Here is a 15,519-nt window from a genome sequence, read left to right as displayed (position 1 = left end):
GTTTAAAGAATTATGTCACATTAGACCTAAAAGCTAAGGAAGTCAGTGCTTATGGAAAATCAACAGTACAATACTACAGATTGAGTATCCCATATCCAAAATGCTTGGGACCCGTAGTATTTTGGATATCGGATTTTTCTATATTTTGGAATAACTGCATACCATAATGAGATATCATGGTGATGGGACCCAAGTCTAAGCACAGAATGCATTTATGTTTCATATACAATACACAAAATGGAAAGCTGCTCAATCAGATTCTGTGCTTCTTATTAACCCCTATTAATTCTCACCTGTGTGCTGACCTGGGGTGGCCGACCTGTGCCGACATCGTGGGGTCCTGCACCCCGGACCCATACCTAGTATTAGGGACCCCCAGTGACGGAGAAGCCTTGTCGATCGGCCTGGGGGCTTAACCCTATATCTGCAGATATGCGCAACTAAGATCTCCGTATTATCTGACTATTATGTAGTAATATTTTTCACTCGGTGTGCATTAGGGAACACAGTTTTTTCCTACATGTTTCATATACACAATATACACATAGCCTGAAGGTGATTTTAGTCAATATTTTTAATAAGATTTTACATTAAACAAAGTTTGTGTACATACACACAATTCATTTATGTATTATATACACCTTATCCACACAGGCTGAAGGTCATTTAATACAATATGTTTAATAACTTTGTGTGTTAAACAAAGTTTGTGTACTGTACATTGAGCCATCAAAAAACAAAGGTTTCACTATCTCAGTCTTACTCAAAAAATTCTGTAGTTTGGAATATTCCGTATTTCGGAATATTTTGATATGGGATACTCAACCTGTATACCTAAAAAAGCACCATGGTGATGAGCGAAAAAATTAATTCAAAAACGTCTACATTTAAATACTGTCATAAGTTAATAATTAACATCCTACAAAATTCATTAGATATGTACTGTTTGATTACATGATTTGTTGCACTTTGACAGAAGGAACTATTTCTTTACATACCAAGTTGTCAGATTGATGAGCATAATAATAATAATAATAATAATAATAATAATAATTCTGCTACTGTTTCATTTATAGGATCCAACACAAACTAGAGAATGGATGTTTATATTTATAAAAATTGTAAAAGTTTACAATGTATTAAAACCAAAGTTGAGATTCTGTACTTAGTATTTTATTTACTAAGCAATGACTTGTAAAATATACAGGTTAAGGGCAAAAATTATTTTTTATAACAAAACATGGAATATTTTGCTATTAAAACATTGCTCTTTTGGACATAAATAAGACAAGAACTGGCACTAGTAATAAAACTTCTAAATATAGTATAAACATAGACTTTATTTATATTCTGTACCTAAGAATAATATATTACAATAACTTTTTAGTAACTAAGAGATGACATCCTAGTCTATAATCTACAAAAAAATAAAAATTATTGGCTGCTTTTACCACATAGGTATATATTTAAATAAATGACCCAAAGTTGTGATTGTTTTAAAACTTCAGCAGCAATCAAGAGTAAACCAGGCTTGTTTAGTACTGATTATTGTTGCTGTTTTAAACATCAGTCAAAAAGCACAACTGATTGGTGTCTTTGTAAAATCAACATTTTGTGTATCTGCTACAGTACTTTGTCTTGATATTAATCAAATTTTCTGCCTGTACGGAAAAGTCTAAGCAATATATTGTTAGATTGGTTTTACATCGATTTTACAGTAGTTTTGCATTCTGTGAATTTACTAAAGCCCAAACTGGTGGAAATCCAAAAAGAAAACAGACTTTTGAATACAAAAGAACATTGGTTTACTAGACCATCAAAGTTTTTTTTCTGAAAACAATGTACACTGTCAGTTTTTCAGCCCCTTGACAAAGGTGCAATGATACTGTAATGACACTAAACTGGACCGGGGGTAAAGATGGATGACATCTCCTTTGAATGTAACCTATATCCAATAATGCTAAGTACTAGAGATGTGTTTGCAAGATGTCTATAATGCTGGCATATTATATATACTATATATATATATATATATATATATATATATATATATATATATAAAACATGTGCGTGGGCACCTTTCGGGTTTTGTGTTTTGGTTTTGGACCTGGTCCCTGCGCGTGTTTTGGATCTGGATTGGTTTTGCCAAAACCACCCTTTTGTGTTTTGTTTTTGTTTTTGGATCTGGATGATTTTTGAAAAAAACATCTAAAATCACAGAATTTGGGGGTAATTTTGATCCTACTGTATTATTAACCTCAACAACATTCATTTCCACTCATTTCCAGTCTACTCTGAACACCTCACACCTCACAATATTGTTTTTAGGCCAAAAGGTTGCACTGAGGTTGCTGGATGACTAAGCTAAGCAACCCAAGTGTGCGACAAAAACACATGGCCCATATAGGAGTGACACTGCAATGTCAGACAGGATGGCACTTTTAAAAACTAGGCCCCAAACAGCACATCATGAAAAGAAGAAAAAGAGGTGCAATGAGGTAGCTGGATGACTAAGCTAAGCGACACAAGTGTGTAGCACAAACACCTGGCCCATCTAGGAGTGGCACTGCAGTGTCAGACAGGATGGCACTTTTAAAAACTATGCCTCAAACAGCACATGATGCAAAGAAAAAAAGAGGTGCAATGAGTGGCACGCAGTGGCTGAATGTCAAAAGTGGCCTACAATTTTTGGGGCCACCAACAGCATCTTCTGCATGCCCCTGTCATTTTTCAAAAAATTCTGCACCACCAAATTAATTGTATGTGCAAAACATGGGATGTGCTGGAATTTGCCCAGATGTAATGCACGCACAATATTGGTGAACTTATATGGCAGCACCACTGGACTTATACTGCAGCACCGCTTGACTTATTCAGCAACACAACTGGACTTATATAGCAGAACCACTGGACTGGACTTATATGGCAGTACCCCTGGACCTGGACTTATACGGCAGTACCCCTGGACTTATACGGCAGCACCAATGGACTGGACTTATACTGCAGCACCACTGGACTGGACATACTGTATACGGCAGCACTACTGGACTTATACGGCAGCACCACTGGACTGGACTTATGTGGTACGACCCGTGGACTTATACGGCAGCACCAGTGGACTGGGCTATATGGCAGTACCCCTGGACATATACGGCAGTACCCCTGGACTTATATGGCAGCCCCACTGGACTAGACTTATATGATAGTACCCCTGGACTTATATGGCAGTACCCCATGACTTATACAGCAGTACCCCTGGACTTATACGGCACTACCACTGAACTTATACTGCAGCACCACTGGACTGGACATACTGTATATGGCAGCACCACTGGACTTATATGGCAGTACCACTGGACTGGATTTATGCGGCAGGACCTCTGGACTTATACGGCAGCACCAGTGGACTGGGCTATATGGCAGTACCCCTGGACATATATGGCTGTACCCCTGGACTAGACTTATACGACAGTACCCCATGACTTATATGGCAGTACCCCTGTACTTATACAGCAGTCCAAGGTGCACCACCACTGAACTTATACTGCAGCACCACTGGACTGGACATACTGTATATGGCAGCACCACTGGACTTATACGGCAGCACCACTGGACTGGACTTATGTGGCAGGACCCCTGGACTTATACGGCAGCACCAGTGGACTGGGCTATATGGCAGTACCCCATGACATATACGGCAGTACCCCTGGACTTATATGGCAGCACCACTGGACTAGACTTATATGACAGTACCCCTGAACTTATATGGCAGTACCCCATGACTTATACAGCAGTACCCCTGGACTTATATGGCACCACCACTGAACTTATACTGCAGCACCACTGGACTGGACTTATACAGCAGTACCCCTGGACTTATACATCAGTACCCCTGGACTTATACAGCAGCACCACTGGACTGGACTTCTACAGTAGTAAACATTGGTATCTTCCAGCACACTGGATGACATCAGCAACAGGATTTGATAACTACATGGTAGTAGAAATTTCAGAGATCTCAGTTGCACACATTTGCAAAGGTATGGGAAGCCCCCAGGCCACTTCAAGGCATCTCTGAGTACTGGGGGGACCTAACATTAAGTCAAAGTCCAAGGTGCAACACTCCACAAACGGGCAAGGGCAAGACACCCCAGGGCAGCACACCAGTGTAAGGTAAAGTGTAAGTGAAATCAAATATTGTTGCTGATGTCATCCAGTGTGCAGGGTGATATCAAAGTTTCTTGTTCAGAATAACCCCTTCCTTTCATGCACCTGGATGTCATTACTAATTGGAAAAGAGCAGTTACCAAACTTCTTGTTCCTCTTCTACAGCAGTACCCTGGAATTAGACGGCAGTACCCCTAGACTTATACAGCAGTATTCCTGAACTTATACGGCAGCACCACTAGACTTATATGGCAGCACCACTGGACTGGACTTATACGGCAGTATCCTTGGACTTATACGGTAGTACCCCAGTACTTATATGGCAGCACCACTGGACTGGACTTATACAGCAGTAACCCTGGACTTTTGGCATCACAGGACACCACCACTGTACTGATGCAGCACAACACAGTGCCACTGGACTGGACTTATACAGCAGCGCCCACTGTGCTTATGGCAGCACAGGACACCACCACTGGACTGATGCAGCACAAGACTCCACCACTGGACTGATGCAGCACAAGACAGCACTGGAATGACACAAAAGAGCAGGTCACCACCCCACGCGCCACACCACTTTTCCACAGACACTGAGGAGACACGTCCTCTCGCTACACTCTCCAGGACTAAAGTGAAAATTGCGGTGAAGCGTGGCTTCTTATATGGAATCCAAAACATGCAAGAATCCGAAAGTGGGATGATGATGTTTTGCCTCGTTCTGGTTTCCGAGTCTGGTGGGAAAACCTGAGCCGGTATCGGATCTGGGCTGGGGACGTGATGTTCAAGGGAGTTTGGTTCTCAGGTAACTGAACCCGCTCATCCTGAACATGTATATATAAATATATATATATATATATATATATATATATATAGAGAGAGAGAGAGAGAGAGAGAGAGAGAAAGAGATTAAAACAAGACAATGCTAATGGTGCCCAATATCATTCAAATACAATCTAACAGAAATTATAATTATGCCCAGAAGTTTTGACTGAAAAATAGAATTAATTCAAGTTGCACCGTACCAGAAAAAATCCTCTCCAGTAGTGACTCTATAATAGAAAACAACCAACTAGTGTAATACTGTTAAAATGGGATATGTATTAAAAGACAGAATAACATATTCTCAAAAGTGAGCTCTTGATAGAAAGCTTATCTGAATTCTTAAGGTGCTGGATCTCTTGAATGTGGTACAGTGGACCGATATGGAAACACTAAGGAACAGATGATGGCAGCAAAATCCCCAGACTGAAAAAAGCAAGTGAGGCCATATCGCTTTTTAGTCTGGTGCTTTTACTGCCATTATCTGTTTATCAAGAGCTCACTTGTGAGCATGTTTTATGCTGTTTTTTAATCAATTATCCATTTCAACACTCAGGGCTGTTTCTAGCCAATCTGGCTCCAAGTGCGAATATGAAAAAACTGTCTCTTCCCAGGCTGCGGCCATTTTGGCAGGGACATTTTTAGCTGTATTACACACAGATGGCTAGCCTGCATGAAATACCGTTGCTGAAAGTAGCCGCGGTGACCCGTGCCATCGCACAGTTTACCAGACCATAGAAACGGCCATGTCAACACTAATATACTAGTTGGACATTTTCTATTATAGTGAACATTAGAGAGGGGGTTTTACTGGTGCAGTGTGGCCTGAAACAGTTTTTTGAAGCAAGTTCTTCAGTTTATTTCCATTTCATTGTATTTGAATGATATGGGGCAATATGTATATATATATATATAGAGAGAGAGAGAGATAGAGAGAGAGAGCAGGAGCACTTCTTGGTGCAGGCAAGCAGTGCCTGTGCCCAGGTTGCTGCAGCCTGGGGGCACGGCCACAGTCACCCCGCAGGCACCGCTGCCTACCCGCTCCCTGGCTGCAGCAGACCCCGTGGGTTGTGTGGGCATCCGCTGCAGCCTGCTCCAGTGACAGACACTAGAGTTCATTATTGACCTCTAGTGTCTGTGCGGTGCTGCTATGGGAGATGTCATGACGTTTCTCCCATAGAGAGGAGCCGTGGGAGGCCAAATGGAGCAGCAACAGCAGCGGGGGCAGTGGTAGGAGCGGGTAGTGGTAAGTATTGTTTTTTATATTTGTGTGTGTTTGTAAGCTGCTACTAAGGGGCACAGCGACAGGGAGCATCACTACTGGGGGCACAGCAACAGGGGGCACAGCAGCAGAGAGCACAACTACTGGGATCACAGCGACAGGGGACACAACTACTGGGGGCAAAGCAACACGGGGCACAACTACTGGGGCAAATCTACTGGGGGCAAAGCAACAGGGGCACAGCAACAGAGGGCACAACTACTGGGTGCAAAGCAACAGGAGGCACAGTGATAGGGCACAACTTCTGGGGGCAAAGCAACTGGTGACATAGCTACAGGGGGCATAGCTACAGTGGGGAACAGCCACTGGGAGCACAGCTACAGGGGGAAATTTACTGGGGGCACAACTACTTGGGAAAAATTTGGGGGCATAAATGTGGCCACACCACTCCCCTATGAATCCACACCCCTATTTTTTGCCACGCGCCTCCGGTGTGCACTGTTTTGTCGCAGGGGGGGCACCAGTGGAAACTTTTGCACTGGGCACCACAAGGTGTAGAACCGGCCCTGAGAGAGAGAGAGAGAGAGAGAGAGAGAGAGAATAGGGTGCAGACTGGAGCAAATGCAGGATTTCTGAAGGGGGGTTTACCAGAAGTTTGTTTTTAGAGCTATTGTTGTCAGCCCATGAAAGATGCATTATTAGCATGTAACAAGCTATTGTCTGCCCCTAGCAAAGTGTAGTTTATGTAATACAGTACTTCAGACATATGCAGCCCAATGGTCATTACAGGTTGAGTATCCCATATCCAAATATTCCGAAATACGGAATATTCCGAAATACGGACTTTTTTGTGTAAGAGTGAGATAATGAAACCTTTGTTTTCTGATGGCTCAATGTACATAAACTTTGTTTAATACACAAAGTTATTAAAAATATTGTATTAAATGACCTTCAGGCTGTGTGTATAAGGTGTATGTGAAACATAAATGAATTGTGTGACTGTAGACACACTTTGTTTAATGCACAAAGTTATAAAAAATATTAGCTAAAATGACCTTCAGGCTGTGTGTATAAGGTGTATATGTAACATAAATGCATTCTGTGCTTATATTTAGGTCCCATCACCATGATATCTCATTATGGTATGCAATTATTCCAAAATACGGAAAAATCCGATATCCAAAATACCTCTGGTCCCAAGCATTTTGGATAAGGGATACTCAACCTGTATTAGCCACTTACCAGATTCTCTCCCTGGTTTGACGATTGAGCACTTAGATACATAGACATACACAGCAGACTTGGAGGTAAAATCTGCTACCATTGGGCATTTGTAGCAGCACCTTTTTGTACTTTATGCTGCATGTAGTGGACACTGGCCAGGCTGTAGAAAAGGGGGAACCCACCTGTGTTTGACTATGGAATATGCCAATAAATGAGAATCATTACATGATTGGTATACATCTAAATATAAGACAATAAACTAGGAATATTCCAAAAATAACTTATTTTATAACTTATTAACTTATATTAAATATGTTCTCCCTCATACTGTTTAATTGGCTTGTACAGTATAGTGCTGATTTTCTTCATCATGCAAGTTTCTGTAACATACTGTAAGCTTATAATTGCAATTGTCCCTTAATATATCTTTTTGCCAATAAATAACTTGTACAGGATGTCACTTACATTATTAAGTTGTCCAATGCCACTTTATTGTTCCACTGTAAACCCTGTTCAACCAATAACTTAGCTCTAAATACTAACCCCCATTTCATCTATTTTTTCTAAACAACTAATCAGAATTGATTTGCACAGACTAATCTCATTGGTTAATGAGTATTTACATATATCATATGGACAAATAAATGTGATATGGCCTAAGATATTAAAGTACCATTATGATATGTTATTTAAAAATAAAATAGCCAAAAGCAAAAAATAATTCAACTACTGTATATAGAATCAGTGTACTAAGTAAATACAATTTTACATGGAAAGTTTCTCTTTTTGACATCACTTACCTTAAAATAATCATGCTATGTGAAAAACATGACCAATTGTCCTAGTTCTAAATTACTCCTTACATTATTTTTTTTTATCCCAGAAATTCAATTGAAGGGAATCATGAAGTGACAATATTCTGTACAGTATTTGTGGATAAAACAATACAAATTATTGTTCAATGACAGAACAGGTTAAATGCATCTACATGTTTTTCTAGTAGATTACATTTCAGTAAGTTCATGTGCTTAATTAATCAAATGAGAAAATCAATATTTTCTAGACTACATTCAATGAAATTGAGCAGTCTTGGAAACTTGTCAATCAAGTCTTTGTGCATGCATTAATCTGCACTGCAGTTTCAATGAAAATATCAGACATTTAATATACAGTACATTAAAGTCAATGACAATATACTCTATAGTTACTAAATACATAGTGTTTAAAATAGATAATATATCGAATATATTATTTTCAAATCACTAAAATTAAAGAATGCACGTGATTAACTGGTTAGACAAATATTTTGTTTTTAAGAAATTGAATCAATTATTAATTGCATACACTCTCTGCCAATATATCAATATCCATAACAATATACATATTAATATTAATATAAATATTAATATCCATTTGCCAGCACCCCTCCTTTCTTTAATTTAAGTTTTTTTAATTTTGTGGTTTTGCAAATACCCTCTTGATGAGCCAGCTTTCATTAACTTACTAAATACCTTCAAGCCAGTGAACAATTATTTTTTCTTGCAAATCAGTTAAATCAATTAAGCAACTTTCTCATTATGTATACATTGTTAAATATCAGTGCTACAGTATTGGTTTGGTTTGTGTTTTAATGTACAGGCTGAAACCATGCAGATGTACAGTTGGGGGTAGGGTTTGAATTTGCTGGGTCACAGAAGAATTACTAAAAACTGTAAGAAAAGTATGTGATGGCACTGCAGTATATTTGTTGTTTACTGTGTATAATTACACAGGTTTTTTTAATATATACTTTATGTTTGTTTGCAGCCATTGTAGTCCTTTTTATTACACTTAGAAGAGGAAAAAAAGAACCTCTTATAATTTCGGAAGAAGATGTTCGTGAAAATGTTGTGACGTACGATGATGAAGGTGGTGGAGAAGAAGATACTGAGGCCTTTGACATTTCAGCACTTCGAAACCCATCTGCTGCTGAGGATTTAAAATATAGAAGAGATGTAAGACCAGAAGTAATGTGTACACCAAGACATCAAGATCAGTCTTCTATTGAAACTGTCAATGTTCAGGAATTTCTCAATCAAAAGCTGGCTGAGGCAGACCGTGACCCAAGTGTTCCACCGTATGACTCCTTACAGACATATGCTTATGAGGGGCAAAGGTCAGAGGAAGGATCTATCAGCTCTCTAGATTCATTAGGAACACCCTCTGACCAGGATTATACTTATCTTGATGACTGGGGACCAGAGTTTAAAGTGTTAGCGGAACTCTATGGAGAAAAGGAGTCTGATAGAACAACTTAGTTTCGTAATTCAAAAACTGTTTTATTTACAAAACAACCAGAAGCATAACCACAAGAAAACACAATAAATTCATACCTGGAACTCAGCAAGTTATTCACTTTTACTGTAGAAACAAGTGCCATTTTCATATCTAAAACTGGGTTTCAGATTTTGAAAAATACAGAAGCAAAAACTATTTTCCCTTGTGTATATTTTTTAATTGATCAATAAAGTTGGTGGTGCCACATCCATACAGAATATTTAAAAGAAGCAACGCATATAGATTTTACTACACACTTTATTGCAGGAAAAATAAGGATTGTATGTAGCCTATAGCTATATGTTATGACTCACCTTACTTATTACAGCAACTATAAAATACATTTCTTTTGCAAATTGCATACACAAGCAAACACAAATCTATGTAAAATGTATCCTTATGTTTGGTAAGTAGTTTACAAGTAACTTGATTTGTTTCAAATTGAAACTTATAAATGTTAAGTAATAATATACTCCTTACTTTAAAATTAAAGGGCAATAGAACCTTAAGAACATAAGATTCTGTGACCTGTTTAAAAGCACTAGTCCCATGGCTACTCAGTGGTCTAAAATCCTCATATTTTACATGATGATGTACAATATTAAAAATATGTATTTTTTATATCAGAAAATAGAATAGAGTATACCGAAAGAAATAGTAGATGTTCCCAGTACAATTGGTATTTCAAATAACTTTATGCTGTTGTTATGAGTTGCCTTTAATCTATTGCTTGTTTGAATTTCTTGATACTTCAGTCATATTTCAGGCCCAGAGTCACATAAGGAAACTAACCTTTTGCTACAGAAGTGATGCCTGACTGTATAAGCCATACTGTAGTTTGTAAGTCACTGACAGAGCAAGATGACAAATTTCTACTTTAGAAATAATAATAATAATAATAATAAAAAACCTTAACAAACAAAAAGTATTAAAATGTATATACTGTTTGTAGTCATTTATACAATTACAGTATCAAGTCAACTGATTTGAACAATAGAATATACAGTAGAATTTAAATACCCTCCATAGGTTGATTTATGACATTTAAGTACATATATTGTTCAGTATAGTTTTTGAACAAAGTAATTACATTTTAAAGTCTATAAACATGCAAAACAATCCCATGTAGTAAAACATAAAGAAACTAATAATAAGACAGTAGAAATAATTTATTATGTTTTTCATCAAATTATTATTTTATAAAAATTATATAGAAATACACAAATATTTTCATCCAAAATCTAATAGATAAGTTTTTGACCTTGTGCAGATCATCCATTTTGAACATTTAATATTTTAAATATTGCTAACTTATTCATCAGAATGTCTCAGATCATTAATGCTTACTTAGGCTGTCTCTAAATATATACATTTTTGTATATTGTTATAAATATTTTGGAATTGTAAATTGAAAAAAAAAAACCTTAAAATGATTTCACTTACCACTTTTATTTTAGCTAACTACTGTATATAATTTTTTCAAAACTAGAAATGATCAAACTCCACAGGATACACGTAAGCTGGTCCTCAGCAACATATTTACCCCTTGCCCAAAACCCACTCTTCCAGACAACAGCGCACAAATAACTATAAAAATATATATACTGTACATACTGTAGCACATCCTACACCAACATTCCCTTGTACAGCTTGCAACTGAAAATAAAGGCACACAGACATTGTTTTATTTGAAACTGAATAAGTATTTACAGTATCATATTAATTATTTATTGTTAATTTCTAAGAAGCCACAGTGCAAATAACATATAAAACAAACATACCATAAACTAAGAATAAAAAGCAAAGAGTAGGGAAGATACTGATTGTAAAAGAGCTTACAACCTAATTGAGAAATGGTTGATCCGCATGCAGACTGGTACAGTGACACAGGTGCCACTTTGAATAGTACAGGTAGGAGCATATCAAGGGCTAATGATGAGGTCCAGAGCAAAAAGAATTTGAAGATTTGAAAATCTTGAGGAGAGTCTGATCAGATGTGGTAAGAAATAACATAGGTGGGTAGCAGCAAGGTAACGTCTTTAACCCAGTTCCTATACATCCCCTCTTCTCATCATTATTAAAAAATGATGCATTGAAAAATAGTGAATTATCAAATCTTTCTCCACATACTTATTTTTCCTTATTCACAGAGCACAAGTACTAAAGATATTTTAATTTCATTTTGCAGCTCTTTTTATATTGTCTACCCAATTGTAAAAACAAATACAGGTCACATCTACATTCTGTTGCATTAGAAAAAGATTCTAATAATAGAATTATATATATATATATATATATATATATATATATATATACTGTATTCAAATGTGGAAATTAAAAAAACTTAAATTTGTGACATTTAAAGAGTTTATTTAATTGTCACGGCAAATAACCAGAAGGAGAATAAAGGCATAAATGGATTTAAACATATTTTTACCTTTACACATGGACAGTACTGAGAAAACTGAATTTTAATTGTAAAGATTGCATATACTTTTCCTGTTTCCTTGAAAATTAGCATTGGTTTGCAAGTTAATTAACTGCACGTGTACACTCATCACCGTGAAAATGAATTTCCGTAAACTTCACTCACCATCCATTACATTTCTAGATCTCTTGATAAATACTGCTTTATATAGTATATTATGCCTGCTTGTTTGCTAAATAATACACTCACCTAAGAACAAGCACTACTTATAGATTCTGTTAGTTTTATTGGTTTGTATTTTCCATCAGACTTCTTTTTTTTGCTTTTGAAAATGTGATCTATGCCAATTTACATATATCTCTTCCTACACCTAGCATCTTTATTCCATAAAGATACGTGGTGCGACTGAGACACTCTAAGAGCTGTAGCATATTACATTTTTCATCTTATTCACATTGCAGATGCAATGAATCACTACTCAAAGTGTTGGGTTGCTATTTTAATCACACGGGAATTCATTTTAAATACACGTTTCCTCCTTCATCTTACATGCTCATTCGCAGCAATGTGACTGGTTTACAGCGAATAACACGACCATGGGTGTGCACATGTACTGCGCACACACTTGTGCTCCCATGAAAGGGCTGCAGCTTGCCATGGCTAGTCACAATCGTGATGCGGCCGCTCACTGGAACAATTCGTAGGTAAGATCAGCGCAGCCGAATCTGTATGTACAAAGTCACATGTGAAGTACCATGTGTACTCTGTCATTTGTGTGAGAGTTATGCAGCACTTCTTACACAGAATCAGACTCAGCCACCCACAGATGTACAAATGTTGCACATCAAATTGATCATTTAAATCTAGCAAAGAAGTTTTGTCACTTCCAGTTGTTTAATTTATGTGAATAAGATGTGCATTTTGAGCAAGAAAGATGATCAGTGCTGCTGAGTCTTCTGGGACCTGGCACGCTATTTGCTAGGGGCTATTTGCTGCAAATGTAGAAACAGTGTGTGGGAACACATCTGCTGTGGTTATTGCTATGGTTAACAATACATAGAGCTTGACTATGACAAAGCATAATTTGCAAAATAGCTAAATGAGGAAAGATTACTTTCCATAAGTAAGGTATTTTGTTAAATTAATGCAATATTATAACGGAGGCATGTGACTAATGTCTGTTTAAAAGAAGAAGACTATTATCTAACAAAATTAAATTTGCACCGAGGTCATAATTGTAAGGGGACTGCAGGGTCTTCCTCCAGGTACTTCGGATTCTTCTGACACTCCAAAAACACAGCTGGTAGATTAATTGGTTTCTGATAAAAACAAAAAACTCCCCTAGTGTACCTAGTGCATGTGTGTCTGTACTGCACATTTGGTAGGGAACACGGATTGTAAACTTCACTGTGACAGGGACTGATGTGAAAGACCAAATATTCTCTGTTAAGCACTGTAGAATTTGTGAGAGCTATTTATAAAACCTTATAAATAACTATGGATGTTCAAGAAAGAGATATACTTCAATATGGTCAAAGGAATTGTGAATTGTCAAGTGAGAGAAATTACAGTGACATCAGGTGTTAGTGGTGGGTAGGAACACAAGGAGGCATATCCAATTGCAGGAGACATTTTGAAAAACCCTGCTGTGTGGCTTTTTTCCCACAGCTATGAGGTTTTTCCAATTCAGTTGCAGGGAACAAATGAAACCATGGTAAATTCTATAGGAATTACAGCAGCTTTTTTTTCTCACAGTCCAAGCTGATCTTAAGTCAGAGTAAATGCTAATTATAAGGTAACATTTTTGGGACTACAGTAGGTTCAGAAATCCTGGGACATTCACTCTAATAACTAATTAAGCAATTTTAAGTTTCCAATTAGCTTAATTAATGGCTATAAAGCTTCAGTAGCAGTTCTGCTAAAATTGCAAAACTGCTACTGGTAAAAATTGCATGCTGGGAGCCACATAGCACATGGCCTGGCCGCTTAGCATGTGAAGCACCGCTCTGCAATGCAATGGCATTTCAAATGTGAATGCATTGCAGAAACTAGGAAATACCGATTGCCCTCTGCATACCCATGCAGGTGCACCATCGCCATGTTTCCAATTGCAGGGATTACAGGTGATGTCACCTATTTGCACCCTGAAAACAGCCATGACATTTTTTGCATTTCCCTCACCACTCCCCACCAACACCACGCAACTGCTCCCGAACGCCTGCTGACTGTCAATCATTTTGAGACCACATCCTTCCAGGATGTGATCACATTGTGAAAGCCCATGTACACGTGATGCGGTCACAGCCATGCACAGATGGCCGATAGTAAGCCAATCTGCTTTTTCGCAAAATTGCAATTGATACTGAATAACCTCCTTAGTCCTGTAATTTCATGTCAATTCTTGTGGTTGCAAAAGCCTCAAATGACCATACAATAAACTTTATGCACCCCAAAATCATATATATATATATATATATTTCATTGTTTCAAATTTTTTTTAAAAATGGTCTCAAATTACCCAAAAATTACCTCTTTTTTAATTTATTTGTACAAAAAATGTTTGCTTTATATCTTTTTTTATTTAAAACAAAACGCACAAAGCAGACATATAAAGCTATTTAAAGCATAAAGCAACATGTTGTTTCTTTGGGACAATAATAAACACTATTACTGTTACCCTATTTTTTTTATTACATTTTTAAGAGTACAGATTATTCCACAATTTCTTTTAAAATTCCCGCAGGATTAAGCCTAAAAAAAAATGACAACTTTTTTTTCAATTGAATACCATGGCTATTGGGAGCACACATTGCCATGTTAATAGAAAAATGAACCTAACAGACGCTTAATTTTTGAATGCACCTTTCTCGATATGGGTCAAGTAGTTTAGTATTAAATTAAGTGTCAGACTGATGGATGATATTAGAGAGGAAACATCACTGACATACTGTATTGAGATGCATTAGTCATAAGAAAGTGAGAGAACTTACTGGAGAATTGTTACTACCTGTTGGTATGGTGATTCCTGAATATATTTTTTAAGCCAATTATAATTGTTCCTGTTTAGAAAAGCCTGTAAAATTGATACTGGGTTAAACAATAATATTTATTGATATTTGGTTGATTAACATGACTACAAATTAAAAAGAAAACTACTGGTGGACTTCATTCCGTAAGGATTGCAAAATTTCCGATTCGCAATCTGTCCAATTATCAAACAACTGTGCATGTACAGTGTTCACATTGCACACGTATGAGTAAAAATAGTGATAGAAATTGTGTACACATCGTGGTTGCAATGCAGCTGCTGTTTGACTGACAGGAAGCTGGCATTTCTGGGTGG

At 37.3% G+C, this 15,519-nt stretch overlaps 1 protein-coding gene across 2 annotated transcripts in view; it reads left to right on the top strand.

Annotated features, from left to right (window-relative positions):
• CDH18 (cadherin 18) overlaps positions 1 to 9,904 on the top strand; it is a 947,256-nt gene extending 937,352 nt beyond the window's left edge. For both annotated transcript variants that reach the window (XM_063922963.1, XM_063922961.1), the window contains exon 12: positions 9,239 to 9,904. In XM_063922963.1, the coding sequence (XP_063779033.1) occupies positions 9,239 to 9,729 (491 nt within the window). In that variant the 3' untranslated portion in view covers positions 9,730 to 9,904. The remainder of the gene's footprint in view (positions 1 to 9,238) is intronic.
• The last annotated feature ends 5,615 nt before the right edge of the window (positions 9,905 to 15,519 follow it).

Source organism: Pseudophryne corroboree, chromosome 5 (assembly GCF_028390025.1).
Source record: "Pseudophryne corroboree isolate aPseCor3 chromosome 5, aPseCor3.hap2, whole genome shotgun sequence".
NCBI classification, from domain to species: domain Eukaryota; kingdom Metazoa; phylum Chordata; class Amphibia; order Anura; family Myobatrachidae; genus Pseudophryne; species Pseudophryne corroboree.
Note: the sequence above shows the minus strand (reverse complement) of the source record. Positions and strands in the feature narration are given on the sequence as shown.